This window comes from Myodes glareolus, chromosome 3 (genome assembly GCF_982192425.1).
Source record: "Myodes glareolus chromosome 3, mMyoGla1.1, whole genome shotgun sequence".
Classification (NCBI taxonomy): domain Eukaryota; kingdom Metazoa; phylum Chordata; class Mammalia; order Rodentia; family Cricetidae; genus Myodes; species Myodes glareolus.
Genome location: NC_142028.1, coordinates 89166625 through 89192044, shown reverse-complemented (window position 1 = coordinate 89192044; position 25420 = coordinate 89166625). Strand labels below are relative to the sequence as shown.

At 43.4% G+C, this 25420-nt stretch overlaps 1 protein-coding gene across 3 annotated transcripts in view; it reads left to right on the top strand.

Annotated features, from left to right (window-relative positions):
* Positions 1 to 25420, top strand: part of Pde4b (phosphodiesterase 4B) — a 543981-nt gene that overhangs the window by 504849 nt on the left and 13712 nt on the right. For 2 of the 3 annotated variants that reach the window (XM_085686310.2, XM_048453171.3), the window contains 2 exons: positions 2104 to 2216; positions 22202 to 22295. In XM_085686310.2, coding sequence (XP_085542436.2) covers positions 2104 to 2216; positions 22202 to 22295 — 207 coding nt within the window. Of the gene's footprint in view, positions 1 to 2103; positions 2217 to 21160; positions 21619 to 22201; positions 22296 to 25420 lie in introns of those variants that run through there. The other variant, XM_085686311.2, reaches the window with a different exon arrangement.

Here is a 25420-nt window from a genome sequence, read left to right as displayed (position 1 = left end):
CCATTTGCAGCCCTCAGGTACCGTGGCATACCTCTGCAAAGCTTCAGAGCATCTACTGACTTACTTCTGTGCTTTCTGTGTGAAGCTGGGCTGGAGACCAGATCCCCCTCTTCTTCGTGCAGAAAGGTGCCTTTCCCTAGCTATTTTATCTTGCAGTCATTTTGCATTTCTGCTGATCCCCACAGCTTTGAGCAAGCTCCTCCTCTTCTGGCTGGCCTGCTGCATGCATGGCTGGTCCCCGGTCCAGAGGCTGCAGGTGGTGCTGGGGAAGGCACCATGGCAGTGACGCCCAAGCAGGGAGGAAGGAGGGGTGCAAGGGTTCTGTCCCTTTGGGCAAAGTTTTCTTCATGAAGCGCTTGTGTTAGGAACCAGAGGAGGAAGGGGTGCTGCAGGTCACACTAGAGAGAGGGGGGAACCTTGGAATCAAGGCCACCTCGCCAAGGTGAAGAGGTTGCTCAGGTGTGTGCAAGTCAGGCTTGGAATGAGCTTTATTGAAAACACCTCAATTCTTGTCTGCACACTGAGAAGTGTGGAAAAGATGGAGGGAGTCACCTCCGGTGGTTTTGTGGGTTTTCACGTATGACATACAGGATGTTGAGCTTTAACCCCTCTTTACCCCGAAGTGTGCACACACTGTGGGGATAAACAAACGCCCAGTTCTACGAAGCGAGCCTCTGTGGGCAGGGCACTTCATTTCCCTGGAACCAAACTTCAATTCTTTCTCTTTCTGTCTCAGGTATTGGCTGCGGCACACATAGAATTCTTCATGTGGTACTGGAAGACTGGGGGGGTCTCCCTAAGCTCCCTATGAGCTTCTCCATAAGCAGGCTTCAAACCTCTCTCCAGGCATTCTAAAGCCGGCAGCAACGTTGTATCTTATCAGTGTCTGTTCCGGACTGTGTGGGGACTAACTGCTGTTCTCACTTCTACGTGGAGAGTCTTCCTGCTTTATGTGTCTGAAGCTTCATTAACTCACCTAAAATTATAACATGAATTCCGTGTTTATTAACCTAGGTCTTAAGTCAATAACCTGAAATATTTATTGAGACCCACAAACTTTTGGCTATGGAATGCCATGCCCTGGGAAGTGAAAAAGATGAGTGTTCCAATCATAGCCAGATGTATGATCTTGAACACACTGTGTTTATTTTTGTTGTTGTTGTTGTTGTTTGTTTGTTTGTTTGTTGAGGGGTTTTTGTTTGGCTGGTTGGTTAGTTTGTGGAACACTTTGAAAAATTTCCAGAAAGCGACAAAAGAGACCCTCTAGCATCAACGCAGAGGCAAGGCGCACATCTGGCTCCACCTGAAAGTCCGGTTCGGAGTTTCTCTGTGACCCTGGCACTACTCGAAGGGAAGTCTTGGCTTTGTTTATTATAACAAGAGCCACAAGACTCCCAGGCCAATAAACGTGTTCACGTAAAACTCCAGACAGTTTCTCTAGACTGGAGTCTTATCATCGGGGAGACCTCATTTTACCTTTAGTTTAGGGAGAGAATCCACGAAGAGAAAGCAATAGCTTATACCTCGGTCTTGCCCAGGGTCAGTGTCGTCGCCGAGTTCAAAGGGACCCAATTGGACCATTCCCCTAGAATGAATGAGTGTCCTGCCTGGGAACAGCACGGTCAAACAGTTGCCCTCACATGGCCATAGCAAGCCCGGTTCACTTAGAAGCAAAGCAAGAGGAGAGGAAAGCCTTCCTCATTTCTCCTCCAGACTGCAAACACTCAGAAATGACATCACACACCCCACAGAGCCCCGGAATGACTAAGGCAGAGGCAGCCTGAGAAAACTCTGCTCAGCCCTGAGTTTTAGGGCACAGTTATGCAGATGAGCGTCTGGGCGCAGGTTCCCGCCTTCTTCCTCTGAGGAAGTTTCTTGGTAGATCACTGACACCTCATCCCGGCGAGGGGGTGAAAACTTGGCACCGGCCACCCCTGGGCAGAACACCAGAGAGAGCTTGGAAGCAAGGAGTCGGCAAGCAAACAATGAAGGAGCAAGGGGGCACCGTCAGTGGCGCCGGGAACAGTCGAGGCGGAGGAGACTCGGCTATGGCCAGCCTGCAGCCGCTGCAGCCTAACTACCTGTCTGTGTGTTTGTTTGCAGAAGAATCATATCAGAAACTAGCAATGGAGACGCTGGAGGAACTAGACTGGTGTCTAGACCAGCTAGAGACCATCCAGACCTATCGCTCTGTCAGCGAGATGGCTTCAAACAAGGTAAGGACACCCTTTTCTCTAAACTACCACTGAAGCGCCAGACTGCAGCCTGTCCAATGATCTTTTTCAGAGGACTTGGTCGAAGTGCCACACTTTCTTTGCTTGTGCCCTGGTACCACAGTAAACGGAAACTTCTTAATCTGTATTAATGCCCAGAAACAAACCTCCGAATTCGTACAGTATCCAATAAAAGTGGAAGGCATCTTCGTAGGTTCCACACCATTTTACAAATATAGATGTCTTTACTTTCTAAACAGCAGAAAGCTAAAATCTGCATGAGTCCACCGGGCAGAGTGTAGGACTTGCCACATTTTGATCGGTGCAGCATACACATGTTTGACGAGAAAGTAGGTGCACCACTTTTTAATGAGAACCTTCCAGGCTGACAAATTCTTGCTGGGAAGAAGGGCACTGGGGATTTATAACAATTCTTTGTGATGCTGACATGGTTTGAGAGTAAAAGAAGAAGAAGGAGAAGAGAGAGAGAGAGAGAGAGAGAGAGAGAGAGAGAGAGAGAGAGAGAGAATATATTTTGCTTTCTATCACTGAAAGTTGGGTTTGATATTCTTTTTCCTAATTTTAAAGGTGAAATCTTTGAAAATTAAAATCCATCCATAGTGGGGGAAAAAGATTTTATTTACAATATCCAGAAAAACAAAACAAAACTTAGTGTTGAGTTGCCTTAATTATCTATCATTATCTTATTTGTTTAATTAACATCTGAGCACAGAGTGCTAATTTATTGACATTATATAGTGAAGGTTGTTGCTAGGTTTTTTTCCTGCTTGTTTATGTGTTTTCATGCAGAATTTTATCTATGTGTGTATGTGTGCAGAGGTGTGTATGTGCGTTAGAAGTTATGAAGTTATATATACATCTACATTAGTGTACTTGGAGGGAAATCCTGGACCCTGCACCTCACAGAGTTCACCTTCAAGGCCCCTACACCAAGGCTTGAGGTGTTGTGCTGTTGTCTGACATCCAGAGGCTGGAAGAGACTTTGTACCACACCTACTCTTCCAGCCCAAGGTGCATCCCTGATTGCACTCTCCTTCCTCTTTCCTGGGTAAAAAGCATCACTTTGGAGCAGAGCTTGCTGGCTCCTCTTCAGATCATGATGGCAGAGGAAGCAGAGCATCTTTAGGAGATGCTGTGTGTGTGTATGTGTGTGTGTGTGTGTGTGTGTGTGTGTGTGTGTGTGTGTGTGTGTGATGGTGGTGGTGGTAGGGTCCTTCTGATTCTGGAACTCTCTCATGAACCAATCCGTAACAGAGCAGAAATGAGACCCTTCTGAAATTTTTTAGCTCAGCGTTCTACTTGGTGGGGAATAAAGAAACAGGACACATTGGGGTTTTAACTTGTATTTTCTGACTTCTCTCAAGCTCCCTTGTAAGCAGGGACTTTCCGGGTTGGTGTAAAACCCAACCGCTTCCCCATGCTGGGGGCTTCACTGTGTGACTTCTCCAAATCACTCTGGGATTTACATAGAACGTTTCACACGGGCTTTGCCTGCTTCACAGCGCGAGCAGATACTCCATAGTCTCTTACTTTGTGATACTTGATGCAACCTGTGGATCCAAAATTCCAGGGGGATCTTCTCAGTAGTTTTCGCCATCAAGGCCATGAATGTCTGGAGTCACCAAGACAAAGCAGGAGACTATCCAGAGGGGAAAAGGAACAGTCTTAAAGAATCTGCATATTGCCACTGGTTTTCATGTCCACGGTGTGTCTAGAGTGCTGGCCTTGTTCGCTGTCTGTCTTGTAAAGTTATTAGTGTGTATCGCTAAACATGAAAGGAGGTGTGTGTGGAGACCAGAGGCTCCCAGTCCCTTAAGCCTCCACCCTTCCCTGAGAGTGTCCTATGCAGGAAGCAATGAAAGTTGACTAGAGCTAACTCCAAAAAAAGGCCAGGCCCCGCTCAGCTTGTGAGCTGAAGCAGAGGCATGCTGCCCCGTCCAGTCTTAGGTGCCTGGGAAGGTGGTGGGGCATAGCAGCCCTCCAGTGAGTGAGTAGGAGAATTCTGTGTTAGAAAGTTCTCTCCCCTCAACTCATCGATTCGTTCCGTTCAGATCATTGTTTTGGGTGACACGGAGCCCAAGGGCTAACACGTCCCGTGTAAAAACAGCGCGGAATATAGTGTGACCGCCAGAAAAGAGTTAGTTGATATTATTTGGAAAAGCGAGGCGAAGTGATGCGCAATAAAACTAATATTTTGCCTTGAAATGTACATACTGAAATTGTCTGAGATATCCATGTAAGTAGCTGTTTGGAAACACCGTCTCGGTTATCACTAAGTTGCCAGATTTGGTTTTAATTTGCTTACTCTCACTGAACAAAGGAGCCATAGCAAAACTCATTCCCAGAGCTGGAAGGGAGTATCCAGATAACACACTTGACAGGCGGTGAGAGAATATGAAGAGCTTTGGATCTGGGGATGCATGGTTTAAATTCTGTCCGTCTCACTGACTCGATGTTTTACATGAACCAACTTATTTAACTGTCTGAAGATTCGGTTTTGCAATATCAAAGTGGGCCTCGCCTCACCAGGGTTAGGGTACCCAAAGCGGTTAGTAAAGTGCCCCTGGCATGTCGTAAGAATTAGGTGGGTGATTACTTACTGAGCCCTGCTACACTGTTGCAAAACCAAATCTGTGTCCTTACTTGTACTTCAGAGCAACCCGAAGGCTTTTGTTTACAGAGTCTGAACTTGAGAGTATAGATGGCAGAGTCACTGTCTTGTGGAGGGAGTGTAACTGGGTAACAGAGGTGCCAGTCTGTGTGGGCAAGGTGGAGCCTTGCCTGTTCCCTAGAGGAAAAGCAAGCGGCCTTTAGGGTTTCTGACATCTGGGCAGGGCAATGTTTTCTTGTTGTTTATCTGTGATTTTCCTTGACCCATCTGTGGTCTAAAGTAAAGGAGTGATTAGAGGTGTAGCCAGCTTTCCCTGCGCTTCTACAGGAGGGTGGATGTGCCCAGCAAAAACAGTTCTCTTTATCCCTAGATGCTATCAGTAGGTCCAGTGAAATTTCAAAGTTTTAGAGAAACCTAGACAGCCAGATGAGTTAGTGTTAGAGACCATTTTCTCAAAATTAAAAAAAAAGTGATAAAAATAATGCAAAAGGCAAAAAGACAAAACAGGTAAGCAGGAGCTTGGAGGGCACAGCCATCGTTTCTGATGTGGGAAGAATGCCTGGACCCGTCAGGGAGCAGCCCCAGTAAGGGGGGCACGTCAGAGCCTTTCCCTCTGAGATTTGCTCGGGAATCGATGTGTTTCAAGCCTTGTCACCTCCTCACCTGGAAGAACCGTCTCACTCGTAGGCAAAAACGCATCAGAGCATGAGTTAATCTGCCGAAAAACAGCCTGATGTTTTGAAAACAGGATGCCTGGGCTCAGCCCAGAAAGAGGAACGGAAAGAGAAACAGTCTAGAAAGGAAGAAAGCCAACAGCCCCACCGGGATCCCCAGCCCGAGTGCCGCATAAACAGTGACCTCTCTTTCCGGCCTCCGCTGTGGCTCAGTTCCTGACCTCCTGTCACCAGAGCCAACCCACGTCATCAGAGGAGGATAGGAGGAATGGTGCAGCTGCTGTGAGGGTGACTAGAATTTCCTGCCACCTTCCCGAGAGGCGCAGGCCGAAAAGTACGGGCTTGCAACAACAGGGGCTGAGGAAGGACAGGCCAGAACAATCCTAGGGGGGTGGGGCAGGGCTGGGGAGGAGTGGGAGGTGTTCCTTCCCCTTCTGGACTGAGAAACACAGTCTCTCTTCCAGGACTCAGGTGAAAAGAATCACGAGGCTTCTTAGTACCTGTCCTGGTGAATGTCAAAGACAAGCACGTTGTTGGGGTTCACCAGCAGTGACATTCAAATCATTAGCCACAGTCCAAAGGGGCCCGGCCGGGACCTTTCTTTCTCTAGCAGCTTCGCCTGGGACAGATTTGGACCCAGATGATGAAAATGGATGATCTGAAATTGGGAAGTCCAGTCTTGGATACCAGTGCTTTCTTCAGGTTGAAGAGTTAGGATACTTCAGTAACTGCTTGCTTAAGGAGCCTCACAAGCTGGGAATGGGAGAGAAATGGTCCTTTCTTGAGGCACCCTGAAATCACATACAGACACCAACATCACTGGACAAGTGAGTCCTTCTAGTGACACAGGTTAATTTTTCCAACTCTACATGAGCCTGCACCGACTAAATGCCTATGCTCTTGGGAGGGGAGAAAGTCACTCAGTTCTACCCACCTGGAGCTGCTAGGAAATCAGAATGTATGACTCTGGAAGGTGGTCATGACCAAGGCAAACCGATGTCTCCAGTGTTGAGTGAGCCACTTTCTATACTACTGAACAATCGCTCAATAACTCTGGGAAATGCTGGCCCTAGCAGAATCGAAAGAAAATAGATCTTATTAACCAAAAAGATTCATCTGGGAACTCTGTTGGTCAAAGGGAAGCAGGCTGTTGAAGGATTAATCAATGGTGATGTGGAGAGAGGTACTTTCCTTAACACAGGGACCTTGTCCTGGACCCTAAGCTTGAAGGGACCCCTAGCCTGTTCTCCGTTCTCCGTTCTCCAGCTGGACAGAAAGGACTTAGTCAGACCCAAGGGACATGTGCTCCCCTCCAGACCTCACTGTGCCTCTGACCGAGTTTCTCATTTTCTGCCCAAAGGCTTCTGAACCCTCTTCCCAGGGCCTGTGTGCAGATGTGCTTCTGCAGAGTTAACACACCAAGGCCCCAGGGACAGCCATGAGGCAGCAGCATAGGGCTGGGGAGAAAGGGTGTGGGAGCATGGACGTGCAGGCTGGGGCAGAGGCCTCACCCAAGCTTGCCTGTGAGGGCCCCAGTGCTCAGACAAGCAGAGGGGAGGGTATGGCACAGAGACGAAAGAGTTTAAGCTCTAGTCCTTTGCCTTTGCAGACTGTGATAGACTATTTGTCAGGTTACAAGTTTAGGAGATCGCTTAGTTTATATTTTTAATCATTTAGGCTTGCGGTATCACCCTGACAAATGTTAGGGATGATCTTGATTTTGCAAACAGACTAAAATGAAAATCAGCCCTGACAGGCACGAGTGGAAGCGGGCATTTTTTTTTTTTTTTTTGACGCAGTTCCCTCCCTTCACTGCTCGGCCTTGGCCTTATATGAAGTATAGAAGACAGAGTAACGTGAAAGAACCTGAATATAAAGCTGTGAGTCTAAATTCTAGCCAAACTGTGGCTGGCAATTAAATCATCATTTTAAATCTCTTCATTTCCTTATTATGAAGCAAGGTAGTGGGAATAGATTATTTCTGTGGTTTATTTCAGGTCTTGAATTTATGAGGTAGACAGCCAAGGTACTCACACGGGTGCAGAGGCTGCTTTTAGACACTTGACTAAGTCCTTTACCCATATTGAGTATCCAATCTCTTTGCAATAGGTACTACCTACAGATGTAGGGATTTGGTAAAAACAACCTGATTAGCATAAATGAATAAGAACACCATGGCTAAAAATGTAGCTCATTGGTAAGGTGTTTGCCACCATGCAGGGGGCTCTAAGATCCAACTCTAATTCCACACATGCACGCACACGCACACACACACACATGCCTTCAATTATTGGTGCTGAGGATATGGCTCAGTGGTAGTGTGCTTACCTAACACCTTGCATGAGGCTTTGGACTTGGTGAGACTGACAGAGTTTTGGGGATCAGGATCAGGATCCCGAGGAGACAAATGGAAAGGAAAGTTTACAGGTACAGGTACATAAATTCTTCAATGAGTTGGGTAGTGTTTGGTGGGAGGTCTTAACCTTCTAACACACATCTTTATTGGTTAGGTCTGGTTGAAATTTCTATAGTGCAGTTACCTCGTTCCTCTATCCTAGCCAGTAATTCCAGACTCAGCCTGGGCTGGAAGGCAGTCCTTCTAACACAGGTAATGGGGAAACTCTTATAGTTCTAAGAAATGGTGTCTAAGTGCTCTTGAAAATGGGAATAGTAGTGTTAGGCATCCTTTGTTTCTTGTGGATTTTTGTGCAAAATTCCTGCGCGTTTTGTTTTTCCTAACTTAGCCTAAGATAAGATAGTAAAGTTGTGGTCTACTTCCAAATTTCCTTGTTCCCTGCTTAACCACCTTTTCCTTTGTCCCCCAAAGGAGGGGGGGAATCTTACTGTTTTGATTTTATTGTCATTCAAATGATGGCAGCTGTTTAGCCTTGTGGAATGTCCTTCCCAGAGCCCATAGCTTGACCATAAAATACAGAATTCATACCTCTGGAGCAGAGCTACTGGGACTGAGGAACTTCGGGTTTCAGGCAGATTTCTTATTTTATTGCCTGCAGAGAGGAAAGGGAAAATGTAGCTGATCAGTCTTTACTTCTTGTTGTTCAAGTTACTCTTTTCATTGCCTTTTAAATTAGAGAATAGAGTTGTATTCTTGAGTGTGATTCAGTATTTGGAATTCTAGTCTTATAAAAAAAAAACCCTGCCAAATCAAAGTGTTTGGAGCTAGCTAGTTTGGGAGCTAGCTCTCTGAAATCAATGTGATCTGTAGTACTTGACTTAATCTAAATATTTCTACATCGCTGTATCTAGGAACTGGTTCCTTCGCTGGATCCTGCCCTAATTCATCCAGTCTTTTAGCTAACCACATCTCTCAAAAGGAATTAAATGAAGGAATTTCCCCCTCTGTGAGACTCTGACCAGCTGATAGGAGAACACTAGAGCAGGGGAGTCCATTAGAAACCCAAAATAGCCGTCTTGAAATATTGTACTGCAGCGCCGTAATGGAACAAGCATTTGATTTCCATTCTTTATACGTCCCTGCCTTTGCAGGGAAGTCTCATCTTTGAGAATAATCCCAGACTCACATAGCCCCACCAAGTTTCTTGTCACTGTTATCTATGGAAGAAAAGCCAGGGGTGAGGCTTCTTCTTACACAATCCTTTCAACATATTTAACTTCTAGGTGAAATGGGTTCAGCAGGCGAGGATCATTTACTGTTATGAAAACCAAACTACCCTACCAGAAGGCGCCAGCACACACTCATGCTGGTCAGTGGGGTTGCATTCTTGGCGGCATAACCCCAATTGTCAGTGTGCTTTCCTGTACAGACTTGCTTTAGCTCTTTTCGGGGACCTACCATCCCCTCTCTGTCTTGCCCTATGGCATGTGATGTTTCCCTCAGCTGGTGCCAAACTATTTAGTCTCTGGGAGATTTTACTGTAACTTCCTTTGTTTGATTTACTTTAAAGTAGCCAAATGCTTCCACAAAGAAAGAACTGTTAGGTTGCTGAGAAAGAGGACGATAGGGAGTCTTCTGTTCTTGTGTGCCTGCTTTGGAAAGCACCTGATGATCTTTGCTTATTCATGGAGCAGAGTTTAAAGCTAGAAGCCACGTCCCTCTGCTCAGCAGTCACAGTATGCCCCTTTCCAGACACAATCACCTTGTACAGTGAACTGCTTCGGATGCCCCAAGCCCTCCCAGATCGAAGTGTAGCAAGTTTATTAAGGTAAAACGCACCTTCAGGCTGGAACCATCTTAATCTTCTAACTTTTAAATTTCAAAAATAGTAAATTTTAAATTTGCTATTAAAAACCTTACAAGACCACATTGCTCTTTCTTTGCTCAGTAGACTGACTGCAAAATATTATAACCTTGAACAATTATGAAGATGAAATCAGGTACAGCTACCAAGAATTTTTTAAAAAAAAAAAAAAGATTAAACCAGTACTTCAAAAAATAGATTTAGCACAAGAATTATTGGCATCGAATACCTTAATAAGAAAATTCATTACTAAGTAAAAATACCTTTCCAATTGAATTAGATTGGCTGCGCTACATAGAGGATGAAGTAAACTAAGTGTTGACTAGACAACTAATGTCGTTGATCACTCTAGATGATGAAATTTGATAAAAAACAAAATTTGTACTGTGTGATTTCCAATTATAGTTTAACATAGTTGTACTAGCCATGATCCTGCAACTTTCAGTCCAGAAGGGAGCTTTAAAAGTCCTACTTATGTATTTATGTGGCAGGGGAAACACCATGGCCGTACTTCCACGGAGAGGCTTATTTATTGCACTCTGACTGTGGGACCCTTGTGTGTTCCCCAGTGTGGGAAACCTGATGTGTATTCTGTGGTAGTGTGTGTGTGGGGAGACTACATCCTGTTACTTTCAGGAAAAAATATTTAATTAAGTACTATTTATTTGAAGTCATTTTACAGATGAGGAAACATTTTATAAATAAAACCCATTTTCTGATCGATACAAAGCAAAGATTAAATATCTAAGATAATACAATCTAATATCATACCTTTGAAAATCCAAGGGATAATCTCACTGAAAAGTAATTTTATTTTTCTATGACTTCTCCAGAGTCAGGGGATAAAGGGAGGGAGTTGGCACTGAGATAGGGGTCTCATTTCAAATCCAGCTGTAATCCCGCTCATTTCTCCCTTTTGTCTGTTGGGAACTGAAGAGTTTACATCCTGGTATAAAAAAAAAAAAAAAGTCACTGGGCTGTGGATTTTTCAAGCTGCTTGACAGAGTGGCTCAGCTAGCAAGTTGAGATCAAAGTGGGAATCTCAGGTCACCCTCTTCCTACCCATGTGAGGTCTCTATAAAATTAATGTCTCAGTGTGAAGCCCTCATGACTTGTCTGAGTTCCCCATTCTTGAGTCCCATTACCTACATCACAGTGGAATTAGTTCGATCCTATTGGCAGCTGCGCACTGATAAACAATGTCAATGTTATTAATGCTTATCAACATTTTGAGTCAGGTCAGTCTCACTCACAGCAGAGAGGCTTATTGTTTGTTGGAAACTACCCACTATGGCTCAAGATGAACTTATTATTTATTAACATTTAGAATTCTGGGGTAAATAATTCAAATATCTTGAAATAAATATGAATAAGCACTTATATTTTATTCATTTTTTATAATGAAAAAATGCTGGGGGGAAATAAAATGACTCAGGGAGAATTAGTTGTGTCGATATATGGTTTATTAAGAAAGCTGTCCCATGTTTAAAGGATTCTTGACATGCTAACTTCAGCTCTTTTGCTATCTACCCATCTCCAGGCATTATTTATTTATGTGATATTATTTGTGTGACAGAGTAAAGTGACAGTTCTTAGCATATAAAGGAGAAGAAAAGTTACAAATCCTCTGCTGAAGAAGGACATTTGATGCTTAGGTTTTTGGAGCAAAACACAGAAGATTTGAATTAAAAGCTAAAATATTGGAAAGGAGAGTACACTGAAGGGAAACTCACTAAAGAACCCAAATACTCATTTTAGTACGGGGGGAAAGTAGAGATCAATTGCAAAAACATGCTAAAATTTCACTGACTCTGGTTGGTCAATACGGTGGATTTCCAACTTCCTCTTTACCCTCAGCCTCCGAACATTTATTAAAACCATGGTTGAAGAGCACCAGAGTCTTCCTATCACTTGGAAATGAATAAGCCCAGGTCTTTATGCTTTTATTGTTGTCTTATAGCCTGGAGGATCCCCCTTAAGTTCACACAGTCAGGCCCTGGGCTGTGAACCTCTCCAGGTGCCCAGCTGTTCATGGCATCCTCTTGGCATCCTGTCGGTTAATAGCACAGCTAGCCTTGGAGGGAGTTAGGATTTTAGGGGTCTGCAGTCTTGTTTCGCATGTCCTCTTGACCATAAGAAGCTGGGAAGCTTCTGATGGTTCTCTAATGAAGTAAGTGTATTCTAGTGCCTGTGCTGGGTATCTAGTTCACTAAGCCTAGACCCTAACTGATCTGACATTCCCCCAGAAGAGTCCTCTACCCTGCCAGCTCCAAACCCCTCCCCTGCCCCTTGTGATGACCGCAGCTGGCTCCATTCTGAGTCAGATCATTGAGATACAGCCGTGTTGACTGATACACTCGGCATATTTTTCTTGGCCAACAAAGCACATTATTTGTGTTCTTGACAGGATGAGCTACCGCCGATTTTTTTTCCCTGCTGCCTTTTAACACTCAGGATCTGGTTACAAAGCTTATTTGCATCTTCCTTAGCATTCCATGAGAGTATCCTTGGAACTGGTTTCAACAAGAGCTACCAGGAATATATTTTAAATGTTTGTCCGTATCATTTAATTTCAGAGAGTTTGGGGTTGTTTTGTTGTTGTTGTTGAGCTTTTAATGAGCTCTTTAATAGATACTTTTGTACTAAGTACTTGGGTGTTGTCTACTGGCATACTGTACAACTAACAGTAACATTTTCAAACGAGTAAAGGTCATCTGTTGCTTTTCAAGGAAAGCTCCAGGGGGTGTTTAGGATGTGTGTACATTTATATGTGCTCAATAGTGAGTGTGCATGTGGAGTCTGAAGAGCAATATAAATTGTTTTTATTGCTTACACCATTTTTTTTTTTTACACAATGTCTCGTTGAACCAAAATGGCAAGCCATTTTAGCTAGACTGGCTAGCCAATAAATCCCAGGATCCATTCCACGCCTTTCCCCTCTACCCATGCTGGAGTTAGCAGACATGCACTTCTGCACCTGACTTTTCTGTAGGTGCAGGGGATGTAAAGTCAGGTTCTCACGTCTACACAGCAAGCTTTCTACCCACTGAGCCACCCCCCAGCTCAACAAAAATGCTTACCACAGGAAATCCATTAACGAGGTGCTAAAATGGGTCAACCTAGCCAAAGACTAGGAAGCCCTGAGTGGGAAGCAGTCCTCTTTTTAAAAGCATGGTAAATTATTTGGTTAAAATGAATGGAACATGAGTTCCTCACTTGTAGATATTTGTTAGGAAGAGTTCAGGAAAAAGCCTTTGCTCTTTCCATCACTGCTTCTCATATTTAATCACATGACCCAGAACTACGATGCCCAGAAACCTCTGAGTCTGCCCCAGTGGTGATGTGCAAATGTACTTTTCATGTGAGCAGAAGTGGGAAGCTTGATGCTGGCTGTCAGAGACTGGCTGGTTCAGTTTGGCACTATTTGGGTTATCGTTCTCCCAAAAAGTCTACATCCAATGGACATGAATCTAAGCCTTCAGAGCCCTGTGATGGCTGCTGTTTCATACTCCTTGTCTCTGGGGTGTTGGTGGGGGGTGGGACTTAAGAGCATGTGTTGTGTCCATCAATCAGCAGCCCTCTCTACCTGTTGCATGGCACCTGGCTACTTCGCTACTATTGGGCCGTAATTTTCATTCTGGCATTTTGCTGACGTTTCTCTCACCCCAGTAGCATATTCAACTAATTCATATGTAGCAGATTGACTGCAAATCTGAGCAAATGTATACACAATACAGATATCCTTATGTCAGGCAGTCTGTGATTATTCCTAGCTTTGGTCGATACCTGGAGAATTCTGAAGTCTCCTAATTAGCTGAAATTGGATAGATTATAGAAGTATTAGTCAATAGTGTTACCAACATCCTGACTTCTCCAAACAGGCTTTTTTATGATATGGTCTCACTATAAGGTCATTTTAAATTATGGTTTTCATTTGAAATGCTTCGTTTATCTTTCCACAATTCTGGTTACACTCCTCCACCTGGGGAACCATCTAAATGCAAGCAGCAAGCCAGCAGCTGTATGAATACCACATATCACGCATGTAACCAGAGTGACATGGTACCATATTACACATATTGCGGGAATTTTGCAGTTGGTTATGCGAGCTACAGTCAACAACGAAAGAGTTTAGGCACCAAGGAACCACAAACACCCTCCATGCAACAGTGAATTCACAGTAAGCCTGAGTTTGGACTTACAATTCAGAAATAAAATCTATCTTTAAACACAAATCCTATGGCCTACAGTGTCTACTAAGTCACAGACAAATGTCATTTCTAGTCGTTCCTCTTCAACGGTGGAAATCCTTGATTTCCCAGAGGCTCAATGACTTGTACAATTTCTCAGACTAGGCTACAGTGTGGGAGTTTATTCCCAGGTTTGAGACAACAGTCAGCTGCCTTTATATCACATGTGGTAGAAGCTCCTGACTTCTCTGGTAGGGCTTCTTTTGTGTCAATAGAATCCAACAGGAGGGCCAACCTGCAATGAGCATCCCCTCTTCTCCAGAAAAAGAGTTAGGTGTCCATCTCTGCAATTGCCTTCATCCCAACAGAACTATATATTTCAGGGATAGTCTATGGGGAAGGCATGTGTCCATCTTGTCTAAATTATGGTAGCTTTCACAGGAAAACAATATGCAGAATATAGCTATCTCCTCTAATAGGCTACGAATAACTGGAGACACTTGGTTTCATCCTTTATAGTTTACCAATGTGTTCAAACCTTTGATCTGTGGCAGATTCTTCTCAATGTGGATGTGACACGTACCACAAGAGACAAGATCCATGCTCTCAGGAGAGAAAAGGAGAAGCCTGTGTAGCCTGTTTAGCCTGTGTAGCTCAGGGTTTTAATTTCCGTGAGAGACCCCAGAGGTGACCTTGAAACTTGACAGACTGTTGGGCTGAACCAGCCCTGAGAAATGTTCATCCAGAGGAGTGATTTTTAACGTAGCTCTGAACCCTCCCCCCATCTCCTGCATCTCAGGGAGCATGGGAAAGACACCAGCTGAAGTCCGCATAACTAATGTCAGACCCAGGAGAGGCTCCAGGGAGCACCTCAGGACCGCGGAGCAGTCATCTCAAAACGAAGTTATGCAGGTCTGTATAGCTGCAGCAACAGCAGACATTTTAAGAAAGTGGAATTTACAATAACGCAAGCAGTGTTAGCGTCTGAAAGTAGGAATCCGTTCTTAAAGGACCTGGATTGCTGGGTGTGACAGGACGCACAAGGACTGTCCGGGCAACATTGCAAGACCCTGTCTTAGAAACTAGGGGCTGAGGATGTAACCCCCATGGTAGAATGCTTGCCGTGACCAGTATTTATGAACTAAGAAGTGAAGAATGTTTGGGGTGATGAACCTTGTTTGAGTAGTTGTCTCCAGCAGAACTGGTGATTGTCAACTGTAGATTTTATTTTCCACTAGGAGAGGACTCTAGACTCAGATCCATGCATCTGATTCAATATTTCTATTTTTTTAATACTTTAAGTTGAACAGCTTCTAGATGGGTAATTTTTTTGAAGTGTCTTAGTTGCCTACTTTAGAGTCATATAAAATTCTGTGGCCTTGGGAAGATAAAAGAGTAACTCAAGACTGAGCCTTGATTCCTTAATTCTTTTTCTCAGTTGCCTCAATGATTTTGGTCATTTGTTGATTATGGAGGTCACCTGTATTTCACTGTGTGGTCAGCACTCCAACTCTACCAAAACACCTTTGCAGATTAGAAGGAAGAAGGCAGTTTGGAAAATAGCATTGTAGAGTTCCAAGAATGCTTAAGGATCTTTTATTTCTCAAAAGAAGTAAAATTGTAATTATCTAAAAGTGTATAAAGCTTTTCACACTGATTGTCATAAGGAGAGTATAGCTTTTGAAACTCCTTGTGAAGGATTTGGATATGTAATATCCGAAATACACATATACTCAAAAAGTTTCTTCTGAATTTCACATTTAAAAGAGTATCTTGACTTTTTTTATGCACCAAACATAGCAGTTCTACACATGCAGAAGCATACATATATATAATGAATAACAAGCGTTGTATAATATAATATACATGCATAATCTTGGACTATTGTGTTGCATAAAATGCTGTGATTATTGAGTGCTTAGAAAGATTCGCAGTATTTTTTCATCTATTTAATTGTGCCCCTGCAGAAATGTAGGAGGGAATGTGGTCATGAGACCTTTCTGTAAAGATTCTTGTGGGGATTACTTCAAGGCTAAGAAGCATTTCAGTTTTCAAATAATGTGTGCCATATTTTCTCTCGAAAAGATTTTAGGAATCATAAAACAATGGAAAGTAAAGAAAGCTAGTAGGGAGAAAGATGCTCAAGAGTAAGAGAAGCTAGTGTCAACCCGTGTAACAACTGCACACTGTCCCCCACTTCTCTCTTTCCAGTTCTCTGTATGAAAGAACTAATGTTTTGTTCCTACCTTGCCTTCCACACATCCCTTGAGCAAACACTCATCTTCTAGCTGGCCAGACAGAACTGTCTTTGTGCATCAGAAATACCAGCACTCTCTTGCAAAACTGTGATGACAAGATTCATGGTCATTTTTCCTGGGATTCCTACCTATCCTTCAATCACTACACCCTTCGGGAGGTAGGAAGAGAAATAACTCTGTTCTCAGTTCACTGCAGAAGAAAGTCTTTCTGAAGGGACCGCGAACATTACCTAACCCTGTGCCCCCGGTCCGGAGTTTGCTCGCAGCAGAACTTCTTGGCAGGCGTGACCCACCCTGGAACTGTGCTTTCTGGCTCAGCTAGAGCAGCGCAAAGGGGGTATGGCCGTGGCTGCAGCTTCCATTCAGTTACTAATTCACTCAGGGCTTTTTCACGTGCCCCTCAGATAAGGTGAACACGTCATTAACGAAGCAGGGCATGGAGTTTCGAAGGAGCCATAGGAGAACTGACGGGCAGAAGCATAGCATCAGATAACCTGAGCTGTTAACAGCAGAGGAAATGGTGGGCTTCGCAAAGGAGGGGTTTTAAAGTGTGCTACACCATACATATCCTCCCTCCAGATTTCGCTTTCTGTTTTATTTTTTAAGTCAGATTAAAAAAAAAAATAGTGAGGACTTCAGATATCAACTATCTCACCCCGCTAAAGAAACAGAGACCAAAGAAGCCAATTAATTTCCCCCGAGATTACAAATTGCTTGCAGACATCTCTCACTAACCTAGGTCAACGTCTTCTCTCTCTGCCACCGTGAGCGTTCTGTGATCTCATGAGGGACTGTCAGTTCCTCCACTTCCCTGATACTCGGGAATCCCTATAAAGTTATGACTAACAAGAGTATAAAATATGAGTCAAAAGTTAGTCCCTAAAAAGAAAAAAAAGTCATTGTGACTTTAATGACTTCGGCAGTTGTTTCAAACTGCGAAAACAGGAAGATCCTACACAATAAGGCGCCTGTCTCACAGCTGGGCTCATACGTAGATGGCCACCCACAGGAGCAATGACTGGGGCTGCCTTCCTCTGTTTGGCACCTTTTACCCCGTCCTTAAAATGGTCTTTCACTGACTTCATCAGGTTATCACTGAGAAAGTACTGACTTTTTGCTAGGTCTTTAATAAGGTAGATATTTAACCCATTACTTTAATAATATTTTTGATCGTGAAGAATCGCCACTAGCAAATCCGGATTAGTTTAAAAGCAGCGCTTTCACATCCTCAATGTGAACTCCTTGTACCATCTGCCTTTGGCTCTTTTTTTCTTCTGAGAAGCATCATATTACCAACATCCCACTTTTCCCTGTGAACACTAAGAGCTCAGAACACAGCCTGATGATCGCACACAAACCTTAAGTTCCTCTTTTGAGAAGAAGTAGAAAATGGTGATGTGTTTCCATCACTTCAGAGGAGAGTGGCTCAGACGCTGAAGGAAAACTGAAGGGATCTGACAGCATTTAATTTCAAATATTTTCTAAGTAGCTTCTTACGATTAAAGGAAGCCTGTGTTGAACAACAGACGTACTTATTCTTTGTAATGCTGGGAACATAAAAATTAAATAAATTAAAAGCAGACCATGAAAAAGTCACAGATGATTTTGATGAAGAAAGAATATTCTAGAAAAATAGCACTGAGGTATTTACAGAAAATGATAGCTCTTCTCTTTTCAAAATGGAACTGTAATTTCTTAGCAGTGTTTGTAGATCTGGTGTTTGACAGACACAGCTTGAGGGAGGTGTGGGGAAGGTTGTGTTCTAAAGGTTCATTCACAAACTTTGTCTGTGCTGAGAAGGGAATCTGGCTGTTTCCCCTGGGAACATTATTTCTAGGTAGACTCTGTAACAGGGCTTTCATGTGAGGACAGGTTGTTAAAAAAAAAATAGGATCTGTGTCCAGGAGACACAAGAACTCATTTGCCTTTGAAATAGCGCCCTCCGGTTTGTAAATTCTCTGCTGCCTTTGGAGAATTAAATTGGTGAAGTAAATAAATTCATTCCCTTTCAGTCCTGCAAGTCACTGGGCCATGATTTCATTGAGGATCCATTTTACCTTTGTATTGAAACAGTTAAATGGGTACGGCGACAGGGAGGCTCCAAGAGTCTCAGGCTGTGAAGCTCCGAGTTAGGACAAATACCTCTCCCCTTTGCAGTGTTTATTCTTATAAACAGAAGTGTGTCCATCTTCTCCCGTTGACCTCAGCAGTACAGAAAGAGTTTTATTTTTTCCGAGAGGAGCTAGTTGCTGGTCAATACTGTGCCCAAGCTGTAGGTGGCTGGTCTAGACTCTATCACACAATCTTGAGAACTTAGAGTGAAAATATGGGTCGGCAGTCTTATGTGTCATTCTCATTTCACAGAAGAGAGTTGAAGAGATGTCACAAGGCCCGTCATAAAGACAAGAACAAAGTTGAGGTTCAGTTGCTATGTCATGGATACCCGTAGCTTGCCAGAAGCAGCTCCCATATGGAATTCAGGCATTGGAAACCTACCTACCTTTAATTCTCCAACTGTCCCGCAGCTGTCACCTCACATTTCAGTTCCAGTCCTTGGCTTGTCCCGTCACCAGGGATAGCCCTACCCTTATGACTTTGCCTTTCTAGAAGGTCACATCTGCCTTTCTAAGTCTTTCAGAGCCCCAAACAAGTGGGCCCTTCATAAGTATTTTTTGATGACAGCAATAATTGCCTTAGTCAGTGTGGTAAGGCCCTCCCTTGCTGAGGAAAACCAGTGGTGGTTGCTAAGCAACATTTAAAAGGTCTAGATTGGTTTCTGACCCTGGATGGCCTCCATCTGTAGACTTCATCATGTGTATTTTATGGTTACCTTAGGATGACTTTGGGAAACTTTGTTTTTGGCGTGCTTCGCCCTGCCCTTGGTAAAAAGATCATAAGAGAATCCATTTAGGCATGGGAAAAAGGGAGATGACATTCCTCTGTTTGCTTGCATGAGTACACTGAGCCCTTCTATAAAGGCAGAGAAGGTATGTAGTTTACTCAGCCCCATGGCTGAAAGCCACCACCTTCTACCAAACAGACTGATGCACCATGTATCCCAACAGGATCCTATGGCCAAGGGAAGTTATAGGGAGAAAGAGGTTAGGGAGAGGTAGCTAGCCATATATGATTGTTTTTCGATCTGTTCTCATCTCCTGAGCAGAGCAGCCAATCACAGCACTTAAGGAGCCCTCCTCACCCTCTTTAGACTATTGCCTATGGACTAGCCAAGGTGTCTTAATAAACCTGGCTCCTCTACTAGAGTGAAAGTTGACTAAAACCATTAAAGGACTCTTTGTTTGACCATTTGCTTTATCCACCCCCTCTCCATGCACACACACTTAGCCTGGCCATTTCAGGTATTCCATTAATGTTTGTTCAAAACATGACAGAATGGCTTTATTGGAGTACTATAAACCTAGTCAACTCCAAAATGTTCGCAAATATTTCATAGATACGAAAGAAAGCAAAATGAGGGCAATTGCTTGACTATTATATTTGGTTAAGTCTTGTACATGGGGGGAAAATAGCTACAGAAGAAGTCGTCTGTCTCCAAGCCATTATGTAAGATATTTTTACTATAGTTTAAACAAAATTTCTTTTCTAAAGGCCAGCAGACCAATCAACACTTATAAATCTGGCTTTCCTAACCTCTCCGTCTTCAGTCAGTGCTGGTTTTGTGACTTGAAGGTGAGAGGCCATTGTGACAGTTATATCTTTAAAAAACAAATAAATTGAAATTTTTGCCATTCATCAGAAGTTCAAAATTGCACCGAGGTTCCACATGTCAGCCTACAAAGCAGAAATGATTGACTCAGAGATGTCTGGTTACTTGTGAAAACACACACATACGCAAGCAGGGCTACCCAGAAAGAGACAGGTTGTGTCTCAGAGGACATCGTGTGGTACAGTGAGGCAACATGCAGAGACCCAGATTCGGTCTGGCTTCACCTCAAAAGGCAGCTCTCTGGGAGAAGCAGTGGTTTGACCTGAGTCTTAGATCCCTGAAGTGAAGCTATTGTCAGATACAGGATGCTCATTTGGAAGGGGAATGCCTCACAGGAAAGAGAGCCAATTACAAGTTCAGGCTGTTGCCATGGTGCTTTGCTGATCCTTCAATGTGCAGCACAGGAACTCCCTGGAAGGCTAGGGATAGGGGCCTAGGGGAGCGCGGGGGGGGGGGGGGGGAGAGTGGGAGGGGTGGAGCTTGCTTGGTTAGGGCTTCCCATTGCCTGTACTGTAATGCTGACAAGAAGGGACTGGCAGGGGAGCCAGGAAAAGAATGACATTTTCAACACATCCCAACTTGCTAAAATGAAACTAAAATAATTTAACTGTGAAACGTTTCCAATGTGAAATATAAGATGTAACAGCACTAAAATATCAAATAAGCATAACTCCAAATAATTCTTTCTTCTTTCAGCAAATGTTATCTCATATTTCCTAATGTACTTGAGAATCCTACATGGAAAGGAAAGGTTAAATGAATTTAATCCATTTGCTGGATATGATCTAATAAGCATAATAATGAACTGACTGAGTGCAGAAAATGGCACATTTCGGATGAAATACTTTTTGCGTCAAATGAATTAATTCTATCCTCCTTTATTTTACTGTGAAAAGAGGCTAAATGCATCAGCATCCCCGTTGGTGGGCAAATAATGTTCCTAAAGCAGGTTAAAAAGAAATTCTTCTGTACTGGAAGCCGAGTCAGATAATGGCTACAGTTCCAACCTTTTCCAATTTAAAAAAAAAAATTCTCAGAGCCAATTAATCAAATGTACCTTCACTTGGAAGCAATTACAATAGCTGAGCACTGTGTCGGGCTGCTTCTGCAGAGGGCTGGCTGTCTGCGGAGGAAGAGAGAGTTAAAGAACACCTAGCTGGAACGGGGGGAGGGTAGGACCTCGGATTTACTTAAATATTCATGGGGCTTCCTCCATTTTAATCTTCTCCTTTTTAAAAGATGGCTGTTTCCCAGGCAGACAGCTCCCGGGGGAAAGAGATTCCCTGCTCCCTGGCAGAGTTGGACTAACGTAGGGTGGGAACCCCTCCGGGCTATCTGATTGACTGCTTCAAGCCGGCCAGCTGAATACATTTGGACCGGTGCTCATTCCTTCGTACAATTCCTGGTTTCCTGACTCTCTTCTGCCTGCAGCGCATAGGGTTCTTGCAGGGATGCCCTGTGAATGAAGATGGGTTTGCCGTGGATTAGGAAATACCGCGCATTTGCAAGGCTTTGTCTTTTCTAAGTTTTGGTTCTCTCACCACTGGATCTGCCTCGTTTTTTTTTTTTTTTTCTTTCTGATCCTCTGGGGATTGCTCTCCTAGAACTGAATTCTTTCAAAGGGATTTGTGGACTGTGGCCTGAAGAGCCTCCAAAATGCCTGAGGCAAACTATTTGTTATCTGTATCTTGGGGTTATATCAAGGTGGGTCAGTTTGATTGTGTTATGTGTCTTTGCCATCCGTCTGTTTTCTGTGGAGTATACATTTAATCCACTGGGGCGTCTTATGAAATAAGGGCATGTTTTATTGCATGGTTTTAATGTACGTAATGTGTTTCAATTCTGCTTTCTCTCAACTGTCTTAAAAGGATGCGTCCCCCCTCCCCTTCATTTTCCATTAAACTTTTCACTTAATGTGTTCTCGCTGAATGTTATCACCTCAAATATTTTGGGGGTATATTTCCAATTTTAAAAAGTAGCAATATTTTCAAGTAATGATTTTGACATCAAATTATTTTGATCTGTATTAAAATTCCTTTCCCTGGGTTTGCAACCTCAAAAGAAATCGGTGATTTTAAGGAAATTGAAAAACATCTTTGTTTTTGTTTTACAGTGGTGTTGGAATGATTTCAATTTGAGGGGTCATTATGATGCGCAACGTAGTTTTTGTTAATCTAATGAAATTGGCTGTATAGCCTCTTGGTTCCTAGAAAGTAAAGTTGGAAATACAGTGATCAATTGCTCTTTACTAGATCCTTAATACTTTTTTTCTTTTCTCTATGAACAGTTCAAAAGGATGCTGAACCGGGAGCTGACACATCTCTCGGAGATGAGCAGATCAGGGAACCAGGTGTCTGAATACATTTCAAACACGTTCTTAGGTAAGACACTGACAGGAACCCCACTGAGCTTCTGCAGGGTGAATTTCTGCAACCGGTCAAGGGTATCCTTGTGAATTTGGAGTGTGGTTATGCACAGAAAACAAATCCATCCAAGATAAGAGCTAAAGCCAATCTCTAAAGGAAAACAATAAGCCCAGGAAGGTAGTAGTTTTGAAAGGATAACCCCTGTCGTAGAGAGCAGGTTGTTATGGGTTGATTGCATTTGCATGACTGCACATCACTGTACCCCTCACTATAGGGACCTGCAGAGCAGCTGAAATCTCAATACCCAAACCCAGAAGCTGCTCTATCAGCATTTCTAAAATCAGATTCTTTTTTTCTTCTATTTTTCCAGTAACTAGGCTTTGAGGTATTTTCTAAGGCATGTGCTACCTCCAGAGTCCAGGAAAGGGCATTCTGGAAATAATTTAACTGTTGCTTTGCTAGGTTATTTCTTAAGAATGGGTGCTGTGTGTGTGTGTGTGCAGGGAGGTGTTGCATGTCTAAGAAACCTTGTCTTCTCTAAGCAACACCATTATCTTTTCATTCTGATCCCTGACTGTTCTCTGACATTATGTGGGCGGTATTTAACACATAACACTGGTCATAGGTTTCCAGGGGACATCTTCAATTATTCCCTGGGTCTTGTTTGACTCTTAGAAATTTCTGACCTCAGGCTTAGAGGTAACTTTTGTTTTGTGAACCTATCGTGCCTGTTTTAATTTATCGAGGCCTGCAGTATCGGGGGCATGTGTACCTCAAAAACACATGGGAAGCCTCTAGATCCTGATTCTGCTGGCTCTGAAACATCCTCGCCTCTGTAGCTCCATTTTTTTCCCAAGGAAATGACCCATTCTTGCAGCTGAGCATCCCAGCTTCCTTTTTGGCACAGCTTCTTATTAAATGAACATTTGCCTTGTTACCTTACAGAACATGGTCTGCCTGCAGCTTTGTTTAAAAAGCAGGTCCCATTTCTTTTCACTTGGAGGCAGTTCCCTCCGACAGCCCAGCAGTGGGCTTTCTCATGGGTCCTGCATGACTGTGCGGCCTCTGGTCATCCAGCGGATCCGTAAACTGCGGGTCAGCAGCAGAGGCCACCCTCATTACTGCCACGTGTGGGTGCCCATCAACACCTGCTGTCCCCAGCTGCAGTTGCAGCAACCTTTGACAGAGAACAAAGGAGAGGAACTTTTACACATACCCAGTCTTCCAGAGGTGGCTAGAATATTAGCAAAGAGGAAACATAACCCCTAATCCTTTCCTTCCCCGGGTTTTCCCCTTTATCCCTGAACACAGAAATCCTCCCCTCCATGTCTCAGATACATATCTTGGTTCATGAAACATTCAATTATTTTCCATGAGCTGGGCACTGTTTTCAGGACATTTGACAGGGTTTGACAACAGGAGAGAAGAGTGAAATCAGAGCTTCGTTTCCAAACACATAGCTTTTATAATCCCGGGGCTTCTGTGGGTTAGAGCTGCCCTTGGAGATTAGGGTTAAAGGCCCGTGGAATCTCTGAGCCCTTGGTCAGGTCAGGATAAAAGCAGGCTTCCCAGTGTCTCTCTGAGGACCACTTGCTAAGGATCAGAAAACTGTTTTATTGTCCTAAGTCATTTTTTTTAAAATCAGCAGTGCCTATCAAGAAGGAGAGCTGGTAAGCTTTTAGTCTCATTCCTTTCCATCCTAAGACTAGACAAGTATCTATCCTTCCATGAATACTCTATTTGGTATCTAGGCACACTCCCTCAGGAAAACTTAGCTTCTCATTCTTCAAAAAACTAAATTATTCAGAGGAAATATTCAAGAGGAGTTACTCAAATGCCAGTCCTTTGTGTTAGAAGGGTGGTGTGTGTGTGTGTGTGTGTGTGTGTGTGTGTGTGTACATGGCAAATGAGAAGATTCTTAGAAAAACAAAGAAAAAAGGTTCAAACACAAGAGGCATCAGCTGCTTCACGTGAAGTGTGAGAACCTCAGCAGAGATGCAATCCTTCTCCTCTCCCAACTTTGGCGCTGTGAGTCTGTCACTAGGTGAGTTGCTCCGCAGCTCCCCTCAGACATACTCGACCCTCTGTCACGAACCCCAGACATGCAATTTGTACAGAAAATCAAAGCTTACTTCTGAACTGCAAATGCAGGGTCTGGGACTCTTGGCCCTGTCTGAGGGGAAGGGAGTGTTTCTGACGGCCCAGAAGGCCTCCCCATAAACTGTCATATCTGCGGTGGAGACCCTCGTGATACATTTCCTCATTTTACAGGAAACAGAATTGAAGTTAAGAAAAATAAAGGAGTCTAACCAAAGTCACTTGGCTAATATTTTTCTGAGGCAGAGCTGACTCTCTGGGAGTTTAGAAGTAAATACCAGATACCATCCCTCCATAATAGAAATTCTTAAGAGCATACGGAATAGGATCCCATTTGTGGGTGTGGTATGGATACTATTCTAGAGATTTTTTTTCTTTAGAAATCAGGATGGCTGGAGATAAAAATAAGGGATTAACAATTTCCAGTTATAGAAAAGGCTTTTTTCTGGACATGGCAGTCATCGCAGAACAAAATGAGATGACCATCTCATTTGAAGTTACACTTAAAAACATTATCTCAGCAAGAGTGGGAAGGTGTTAAAGCCTGCTGTGCAGAAAGAAAGGAATCTCCTAACCCTGGTGTCTGTGAACCTTGTCAGGCTTTTCCTGTCTGAAAAGACAATGTTCGGTGGGATGTAGAAAACCAGGCAATAAGTCATGGACCAATCTTGGCCCTTACTAGTGGTATTATATGATAATGGGCTTTCATGTTGCTGGGGAAAGTGGAATTTAGAGCACCTAATCTCAGGAGAACTGAATAGGGTATAGGTGGAGACCACACATATAAAGCAAGATTTTTTTACAGGTTGTATTTAAAACTAGTTAATATTTTTACAGATAAAGAACATTTTTGTTTTAAATTTACTTAACATCTCATCTTGAAAGCTAGAACTTTTAAGGTTTGAGGAAAAGAATTTCAGAATTTTCGTGATCATAGGATGCTGGAATCTAGCAAAGAAAATACTTCAAATATACCATTAACAGTGTTTGGATAAAAGCGGTTTCTGTATGCGCTTGATTGTTTGTGTGCGTGCATTGCAGTA